Below are 10,688 nucleotides of genomic sequence, written 5' to 3'. Positions count from 1 at the left end.
GTAGGCTATGAAGTTCATACAGTACATAAATGCACCATGTCTTGGCATAAACATTTGGTATTTGGTTTCCAAGGGTTTTTATATTCAAGGTTTTGTTGTAGTCTGTCATGACAAAAAATACTGATAGTATCATAGCTCTTTGAGAGGTGATGCTGTATGACAGTTTGCATCCATAAGTATTGTCATACCTTATGATATCACAGCACTGTGCCCTACTATAACAGGATCATGAGCCCTGTCACAGTGCCCACATTGAGGATATCACAAAAGTGTGTGTAACTCCAGTATAGCAGATACAATTCTGAGTATAGCATGCTAAGGTACACTGTATATACCAGTTAATTTCACATAATGGTGGTTTGCCCATCCAATGTTGGTATTCTTTCCATCATTTGGTCAGACCGGAGTGTATCCAGGAGATGTGTATATAGTCTTATGGTCAGTCTGCAGATGGCCGGGTGAGGAGACTCATCAGGCTCTCATAGCTGAGGAAGGTGATGGCGTTGACAGGGAAGGCCCTCAGGCTGTTCAGGAGGAGCCCCTTAAAGAACACCCTCACCCCCTCCTCCTTCAGACTCATACTCATGCAGTGCAGGACCCCCTGGTACACCCGGCCCCCAGCACCGGACATCTGCAGCCGCACCTTCACCACATCCATGGGTGTGGCAAAGGCCCACGTCACCACGCCTGCCACCCCACCCGCCATTAATACCGCAAATGTGCCTGAAGATACAAACCAAATTATTACATGAAAATCTATGTAATTGCACTAGCACTCAAACCATCAGCAATAAATGGTCAAACTAGACACAGACTCGCATGCTCTCTCTCTTCTCACAGACTAGCATGCTCTCTCTCTTCTCACAGACTAGCATGCTCTCTCTCTTCTCACAGCCTCGCATGCTCGCTCTCTTCTCACAGACTCGCATGCTCTCTTCTCACAGACTCGCATGGCTTTTGAACTGTTAACGACACACGCTCCAAGTCGTCTCTATTGCAGTGGCGTTGCACAGATGATCAGATCTCAGAACGCCTGGAGAAGAGCGTAACATCTCAGGAACCACATTCATATATTATAATATAACAATCTTTTCAGATGTGCAGCGCAATTGCAAAAAAAGATGGCCTGGAACACAACCTCTTTCTCCAACTGACCTGGCCGTTTGCCTTCTTCAGTCAGAAACCTGCAGGTGATCTCGTAAGGCAGGAAGTAGATTCCATAGCAGGGCACATCTCTCAGGGTAAGAGCCAACCCCCCTCGAAACAATCCCCTTGGCCCCTCCTCCCTCAGGATGACAGTCACACAGTGAATGGGACCTCGATACCCGTCACCACCGACCCCAGCCCAGCCCTTGGTCTGGGACTGCAGGCGTACCTTCACCAGGTCAACAGGCGCAGTAACCACCACCTGGCAGCAAAGAAAAGCTTGGTGTTAAAAAGTACACATAACAATGCCATATTTCAGGGCCATTTAAAGCACGTTCCATATTACCTGTGCCAGACCTGAGAAACAGCCAGCTGCGAAGACTGCTGATGCAGAGGCAGGGTTGCCCTGGCTACGGTCGTTCCGTTGGGACTGAGTGAGGTAGTCTAAAGCATTGCTATAGGAACCAAAGACCACAGCGTTGGTGATGCCAGTAGTCAGGACAGGAAATGCCATGCCCTTGAAGAACCCAGGGATCTGATCCGACAAATGCAAAAATAGTATTGTTCAAGTATTGCTGATGGTACAACATTGTAGCGAAAATATAAAACACACATCGACAAATCCCACTGGGCACAAACTGGTTTAATCAACATTGTTTCAACATAATTTGTCAACGTATTCTGATGTGGAATCTACGAGGAAAATACATTAGATTTGAAAAAAGTAATCAACTGTTGTTTTGAGGGTAAAATTTCAACCACAGGATTATGTCATCACGATAACCAAATTTCAACATAGACAAACCTTGAATAAAATATGTTGAATTTGTACCTTTAAAAGAACTTAAGATCTTCAATGATAAAATCCACTATCAGAAAAAAACTAAACTATAGGCTGGGCAGCACCTCCTACTGGAGAATTGACCTATTGACAGCTACCCTTTGATCTCCCCATCCAGGGTCTTAACCAAGCCCATCCCTGCTTAGCTATGATATTTACCACTGACTATTACCAATGTGCTATCATGAGAATTATTGTTGTGGAACTAATAGACTTACTGGACTCTACAAGGTGTTGAAAGCGTTCCACAAGGATGCTGGCCCATGTTGACTCCAATGCTTCCCACAGTTGTGTCAAGTTGGCTGGATGTCCTTTGGGTGGTGGACCATTCTTGATACACACGGGAGACTGTTGAACGTGAAAAACCCAGCAGCGCTGTAGTTCTTGACACAAACCGGTGCGCCTGGTCTGGCACCTACTACCATATCCCGTTAAAAGGCACTTAAATATTTTGTCTTGCCCATTCACCCTCTGAATGGCACACATACACAATCCATGTCTCAATTGTCTCGAGGCTTAAAAATCTTTCTTTAACCTGTCTCCTCCCCTTCATCTATACTGATTGAAGTGGATTTAACAAGTGACATCAATAAGGGATCATAGCTTTCACCTGGATTCACCTGGTCAGTCTATGTCATAAAAAGAGCAGGTGTTCGTAATGTTTTCTATACTCAGTGAGGTGCATTCAAACTAAAAGCGGATGTACCTATTTCGGTGGAGACCCGAGGAACCTCAAGAGTTAACCAATACTTTGTTTTTATACTTCAACAACGAAGATATGTAAGCTTACGTAGCTTTTAAACTAGCTCATCAGTATGTTTTTTATACGTTAAATCCACTCCTTTCCTCTTGTGACCTCACCCTTTCCCAGTTACCTCCCACTCACAAGGCAGGAAATACGCACTTAATCTTTACTAGAGGCTGTTTGCCTGCTGATCTCACTGCAACCCCCCTCCAGGTCTCTGATCACTACTTTGTTTTCTTTTCTCTCCATCTCTCCTCCAACTCTACCCACTCAGCCCCTACCCAGATGGTCATGCGCCACCGCAATCTTTGCTCTCTCTCTCTCCCGCTACTCTCCTCTTCTATCCTATCCTCTCTTCCATCTAATAAATCTTTCTCCCACTTTTCTCCTGACTCTGCCTCTTCGACCCTACTCTCTTCCCTTTCCGCATCCTTTGACTCTCACTGTCCCCTTTCCTCCCAGCCGGCCCAACCTTCCCCTCCCGCTCCGTGGCTGAGTGACTCACTGCATGCTAACAGAACAGGGCTGCGGGCAGCTGAGCGGAAATGGTGGAACACTAAACTTCTGGAGGACCTATCATCCTTCCATACCCTCCTCTCTACCTTCTCTTCCTCTGTATTCACTGCTAAAGCCGCTTTCTATCACTCTAAATGTCAAGCTTCTGCCGCCAACCCTGGGAAACTTTTCTCCTTCTGACACACAGGTGGCGACATGCATTTATGCGTGCCTGGCAGACATCTCAGCTTGGATATCGGCCCACCCCCTCAAGCTCAAACTCGACAAAACGGAGCTGCTCTTCCTCCAGGGGATGACCTGCCCGCTCCAAGACCTCTCCATCACGGTTGACAACTCCACGGTGTCCCACTCCAGGAGTGCAAAGAAGCTTGGTGTGACACTGGACTACAACCTGTCGTTCTCTGCAAAGCAGTGACTCACTTCTGCAGGTTCATGCTCTACAACATCCGTAGAGTCCGACCTTTCCTCACACAGGAAGCGGCGCAGGTCCTAATCCAGGTACTTGTCATCTCCCGTCTAGACTACTGCAACTCTCTGTTGGCTGGGCTCTACTTTTGTGCTATCAAACCCCTACAACTTATCCAGAATGCCGCAGCCCACCTGGTGTTCAACCTTCCAATGTTCTCCCATGTCACCCGTTCCTCCACACACTCCACTGGCTTCCAGTCGAAGCTTGCATCACATTCAAGACCCTGGTGCTTGCCTACGGAGCAGCAAGGGGAACTACACCTCCTTACCTTCAGGCTATGCTCAAACCCTACATCCCAAACCAAGCACTCCGTTCCGCCACCTCTGGTTCTTGGCCCTCCCACCCCTACGGGAGGACAGCTCCCGCTCAGCCCAGTCCAAGCTCTTCTCTATCCTGGCACCCCAATGGTGGAACAAGTTTCCCCCTAAAGTCAGGACAGCGGAGTCCCTTCTTATTTTTTGGGAAAACGTCTGAAACCCTACCTCTTTGAAGAGTATCTTAAATAACTCTCACGGCGCCCCCTACGCCCCCCTCCCAAAAATGTTTACTATTTAAAAAAGGCACTTCTCTTTTCCCACTAGCACTGACTTTGATGATAAATACTTTGTTTAGGGAAAATGTACTTGATACGATTGTGATGTTGTTGTCTCACCTAGCTATCTTAAGATGAATGCACTAATTGTAAGTTGCTCTGGATAAGAGCCTCTGCTAAATGACTAAAATGTAAACATTTTAAATGTAACCAAACACAATTCCATATTTGAAATACAATAAATAGCCTATTAACTTGTCGGAAAGTTAACAAATTATATGTTGGATTGACGTCTCCAACTCAACCAAAAATAAAAGTTAAAGAATGGGCATAAGCCAGTTGCTCAGATGGAAAATAACCAAGCAGTAGATCTCCTTTAAATGTTCATATTTGGTTGTGTTGTCAACCAAATACAATTCAATATTACTTTTGTAATACAGTAAATAGCCTAATGTTAAGGCTATCTTACAAACTAATTTAACATTTTACTTCAAATTGAGTAACACATCCATGGCCACATTTTGAGGTTACTGTAACTATACATGTATTTTTATGTAATCATATACAGTGTGCATGTTCAAGATAGCATGCATAGGTCATCACAGGTCTGTGGAGATCTTCACATTTGTGTAATAATCTGTGCAGAATCTCGAATGGCATTGATCACTTGCACTATGTACTTTTAATGTAATCTCAACAGCAATCCAGGTCATTTGGTTCTGCTATTAGATGAAGCACAGCGATAAGTAACACATGTTGTATAAATAAACTAAATATCTGACATTGTATTCCCACTTGAACTTTGCTGTGCTTTTACATGGTTGAAAGCACAGTGATAGACATTTGAGTGAAAACTTAACCAAAAATAAGACATTGCTTTTTCATTGGAATTTGGTTGTGCTTTTAGATGGTTGAAAGCATAGTGATAACACATTGGAAATTCAACTAACTTTTGGCTGTCTTTTTGAGTGGGTAAATATAGGTTGTAATCTCATTGATTGTCTCAACCAAATATTACTCTATTATCCACATTGAAATGACGTGCTGTGCACAGTGGGATGAGTCACATAATACCAAACTATTCAAAAACGTACCCCTTCGCGAGTGTATGTCCTAGCCACACAGTCAAAAATCCCTTTGTATTTAACCTGGGTCTGCAGACGCACCTACAGATGGAGTATAATATACATATTATGTGACTTGTCAACAAGTTTTGATTCCTTGGTCTAAATTAGTGGATCTAATCATCAAGTTTGAGTGAGTCCAATACTTGTACCTTCACTGTGTCCATTGGGTGACCAAAAGCCAACCCTACTGCTCCTAGAACATATTCATATACCCCTAGTCAAGTTCAACCTCCATATTCATGCCCAAAAATGTTTTGATACACAAAAATCTATGTTCCCCCTATACATTACCTGAGATGCATCCTGCTATGAATTCCACAAATGGCATTGGTAGGCTTGCTCAGTTGCTTGCTCACACTAAAACAGATCAATTGCAGTGCAACTATCAGTCCCAAGTTAATCAAGGTAGTTGGTATTACAGTCTCTCACCTTGTAACCATCTAGTCAGAAGTCAGCATTGCATTTATGATGATACCTGAATAGCCATTACAGTTTAGGAGTAGGGGAAAATATAAAATTATTAATAATTTTCCCTGATGACATTACCCACTGGGCACAGATGTCAATTCAACGTCTCCACGTTGGTTCAACGTAATTATATTGAAATGATGTGTAAACAACGTTGATTCAACCAGTGTGTGCCCAGTAGGTAGACTCACTAGACTTTAATACAGATTTCACAGCACATGGTTCTGGATCTCCAATAGTGATCTTTGAGCCTGATAGTGCAATCATGGCAATGGTGTGCATGTAGATAGATAGATAGATAGATTTTGGGTTCTATCAAACTAATTGTTTGCAATATTTCTAATTCCCCAATTTAATAATAATAATAATAATAATAATTCAACCCTACCACCCCTTCCTTGATTGGAGTAAACTAACGGACAACAATAAGTCTTTACTGCTACTTACAGCTATTTTCGCTCACATACAGTACACTTTCATCTTAATTCCAACCCTCAGATGTCCACAAACTAACCAATTTTCCCCAGTACACTACCATTTTACTGTTTCCTTTTGCAAAACATCCTTCTATTTTACTGTGATGTCTTATGAGGTTCTTGAACCTCTGTAATTGTACCGTTTCTACCGAGATTGCCCTAAAAATAAATACTTTACCTAAGAGTGTAATCATATTTCCCATTGATTGATCTTGGTTTTTCAGATCTCCTAACAGTAGGCCTACTGTTTGTAGGTCCATCTGAACACAGACATTATCACTTACACAACAGTTCAAAAGTTTGGGGTCACTTAGAAATGTCCTTGTTTTCAAAATAAAAGCACATTTTTTGTCCATTAAAATAACATCAAATTGATCAGAAATACAGTGTAGACATTGTTCATGTTGTAAATGGCTATTGTAGCTGGAAACGGTTGATTTTTAATGGAATATCTACATAGGCGTACAGAGGCCCATTGTCAGCAACCATCAGTCCTGTGTTCCAATGACAAGTTGTGTTTGCTATTCCAAGTTTAACATTTTAAAAGGCTAATTGATAATTAGAAAACCCTTTTGCAATTATGTTAGCACAGCTGAAAACTGTTGTGCTGATTAAAGAAGCAATAAAACTGTCCTTCTTGAGACTAGTTGAGTATTTGGAGCATCAGCAATTGTGGGTTCGATTACAGGCTCAAAATGACCAGAAACAAATAACTTTCTTCTGAAACTCGTCAGTCTATTCTTGTTCTGAGAAATGAAGGCTATTCCATGCGAGAAATTGCCAAGAAACTGAAGATCTCTGTCACGATCGTCGGTAAGAGAGGAGGACCAAGGCGCAGCGTTGAATGCGAACATATTTATTATAGGTGATGCACGGTCAAAACAACAAAAACGATAACGTGACAGTCAACGGTCTAACACAAACCAACTAGAACAAGATCCCACAACTATTGTGGGAAAACAGCCTGTTTAAATGTGGTTCCCAATCAGAGACAACCAGCCACAGCTGACACTCGTTGCCTCTGATTGAGAACCACACTGGCAACATAGAAAAGAAACAACTAGACCTACAACACAGAAATCTACACACCCTGGCTCAACATAACAGTGTCCCCAGAGCCAGGGCGTGACAGTACCCCCCCCCTAAAGGCGCGGACTCCGACCGCGCCAACCAAATACCACAGGGGAGGGACCGGGTGGGCACTCCGCCTAGGCGGTGGATCCGGCTCCGGGCCTGAGCCCCGCTCCAACCCCCCAAAGTACCCCTGGTCCGGTCTGGCCCCGCTGGCCGGAGCTGGACTGCACATTGGTGGAGCGGATTGCTCTAGCTCCGGCGTGAAGCATCTGACCGGTGCCGGACCAGGCACCGGTGGAACAGGCACGGGACGTGCCGGACTGACGACGCACACCACTGGCTTGGTGTGGGGAACAGGCACGGGCCGTGCCGGGCTGACGACGCATACCACTGGCTTGGTGTGGGGAGCAGGAGCGGGCCGGACCGGGCTGGCGATGCACACCACTGGCTTGGTGTGGGGAACAGGCACGGGCCGTGCCGGGCTGACGACGCACACCACTGGCTTGGTGTGGGGAACAGGCACGGGCCGTGCCGGGCTGACGACGCACACCACTGGCTTGGTGTGGGGGGCAGGAGCGGGCCGAACCGGGCTGGCGATGCGCACCACTGGCTTGGTGTGGGGAACAGGCACGGGCCGTGCCGGGCTGACGACGCACACCACTGGCTTGGTGTGGGGAGCAGGAGCGGGCCGGACCGGGCTGGCGATGCGCACCACTGGCTTGGTGTGGGGAACAGGAGCGGGCCGGACCGGGCTGGAGACTCGCACCATTGGCCTGGTGCGGGGAGCAGGAACAGGCCGGACCGTACTGGGGACACACACCACTGGCCCTACGCAGGGATCTGGAACGGGCCGGACCGGACTGGTAACACACCCCAGTACCCTTCGCCGTGCCTCTACACCTTCCATCCCCTCTTCGACCAGTGGCCCCCGTAACCTGGCGGCCTCCTCTGCCAACCCGCTGGGCCGCTCTGTCGCGGTCTCCTGCTGGCCCGTCGTCCACAGCGTTAGCCCCCCCCTAAAAATGTTATGGGCTTCACTCCTACCCGTGGACCAGGTCTCCATACTTCTCGCCAGCCTTTCGCCCTTCTGCTTCCACGTCAAGCCCCTCTCTTCCTCACCCGGCTTGACCCAGTCAATGCACGATCAAAACAACAAAAACGATAACGTGACAGTCAACGGTCTAACACAAACCAACTAGAACAAGATCCCACAACTATTGTGGGAAAACAGCCTGTTTAAATGTGGTTCCCAATCAGAGACAACCAGCCACAGCTGACACTCGTTGCCTCTGATTGAGAACCACACTGGCAACATAGAAAAGAAACAACTAGACCTACAACACAGAAATCTACACACCCTGGCTCAACATAACAGTGTCCCCAGAGCCAGGGCGTGACAATCTCGTACAACGCTGTGTACTACTCCCTTCACAGAACAGCGCAAACTGACTCTAACCAGAATAGAAAGAGGAGTGGGAGGCCCCGGTGCACAACTGAGCAAGAGGACAAATACATTAGAGTGTCTAGTTTGAGAAACAGGCGCCTCACAGGTCCTCAACTGGCAGCTTCATTAAATAGTCCCCGCAAAACACCAGTCTCAACGTCAACAGTGACGAGGCGACTCCGGGATGCTGACCTTCTAGGCAGAGTTGCAAAGAAAAAGCCATATCTCAGACTGCCCATCTTAATCTTTTATTTTTATTGGCCAGTCTGAGATATGGCTTTTTCTTTGCAACTCTGCCTAGAAGGTCATTTCTCAGAACAAGAATAGACTGACGAGTTTCAGAAGAAAGTTATTTGTTTCTGGCCATTTTTAGCCTGTAATCGAACCCACAATTGCTGATGCTCCAGATACTCAACTAGTCTCAAGAAGGACAGTTTTATTGATTCTTTAATCAGCACAACAGTTTTCAGCTGTGCTAACATAATTGCAAAAGGGTTTTCTAATGATCAATTAGCCTTTTAAAATGATAAACTTGGATTAGCAAGCACAATGTGCCACTGGAACACAGGACTGATGGTTGCTGATAATGGGCCTCTGTACACCTATGTAGATATTCCATTAAAAATCTGCCGTTTCCAGCTACAATAGTCATTTACAACATTAACAATGTCTACACTGTATTTCTGATCAATTTGATGTTATTTTAATGGACAAAACTATTGGTTTTCTTTCAAAAACAAGGACATTTCTAAGTGACCGCAAACTTCTGAACGGTAGTGTACCTGTCTCCAAAAGCAAGCCACAGAAGGACAGTACCAAAATAGATAATCTATTGATTCTGTTTCCTCGGGGCAGAGTCTGGACAGGGCTGACTGTTCAATGTCAAGATATTTATTGGAGTCCCATTCTAAATCATTGATAGAAAATATAGGTCGCTAAAGCATATAGCATAGCTTATATATAGCGTGTATATAGCTAGTGATATGCTGCTATTCAACCATTGTGCAAAGTTAATAAACGCACCCATTAGTCTGGAGCAGTAAACCAGTTCAAAATATACAAAATGAATTGGGGCGAACATCCCCGTTGCGTTTTGCGCTTAAAAGAATGAAAGCAAAGCTTTTGAAGAGTAGGGTTGACTAGAAAGTTTGGTCGGTGACCTACACCAGAGAAAGATTTACCTGATTTGAGCGTTACCTCATCGCAGAATACACACCAAAACAAGTTCTATCGGAGTATTATACTTTCTTGATCGACCCGCACTATTATGTGACTGCCTACAACATACCATATCTAAAGCCAAATCGCCTTTGATTCATTTTTTTAGGGTAGGGTTTTGCTGCCCTTTAGCGTAAAAAATGCGCACTGTCCACTATAAAAAAAATAAAAGTAGTCCACCATAAAAAACATTTATATATGTGCGGACGGGGGGAGACGACGCAACCCGGAGTGCCTGAATACAGCCCTTAGCCGTGGTATATTGGCCATATACCACAAACCCCCGAGGTGCCTTATTGCTATTATAAACTGGTTACCAACCAGTGGCGATTTTAGCATGTAAATCTTGGTGGGGCAAAAAATATATATATATGTGGGATGCATGCCAGCTAAGCCACTACACAACACATCACTAAACAATACATTAATTGCACTATAACGGTGACAAACGGTGCCCACTAACTGTTAGGCCCTACATAAAGCTGTCCCAACAGCAGAGTCCCAACAGCAGTCCCAACACCTTACCACTGCCACACCTGGCTATCAGCAGAGCATTGTCTGGCAGCGAAACAGTTAATTCAGCCTCATTTACTGCCTTTTAAAAAAACATAGCTGATATGGCTGACTTGCTT

At 45.2% G+C, this 10,688-nt stretch overlaps 1 protein-coding gene across 1 annotated transcript; it reads right to left on the bottom strand.

Annotated features, from left to right (window-relative positions):
• Positions 1-7: 7 nt before the first annotated feature.
• Positions 8-10,108, bottom strand: slc25a45 (solute carrier family 25 member 45). The gene is made up of 7 exons (XM_084140269.1): positions 10,020-10,108; positions 5,668-5,733; positions 5,526-5,569; positions 5,344-5,415; positions 1,493-1,681; positions 1,156-1,408; positions 8-723 (listed from the first exon to the last, which is right to left on the bottom strand). The coding sequence occupies exons 2-7, from the start codon at positions 5,702-5,704 to the stop codon at positions 440-442; spliced, it is 879 nt and encodes a 292-aa protein (XP_083996395.1). The 5' UTR covers positions 5,705-5,733; positions 10,020-10,108; the 3' UTR covers positions 8-439.
• Between the last annotated feature and the right edge of the window lie 580 nt (positions 10,109-10,688).

The sequence above is a fragment of the Coregonus lavaretus genome, assembly GCF_964263955.1.
Source record: "Coregonus lavaretus genome assembly, chromosome: 24".
Classification (NCBI taxonomy): domain Eukaryota; kingdom Metazoa; phylum Chordata; class Actinopteri; order Salmoniformes; family Salmonidae; genus Coregonus; species Coregonus lavaretus.
The sequence above is the reverse complement of the archived record's forward strand: the minus strand, read 5'-3'. Positions and strand labels throughout refer to the sequence as shown.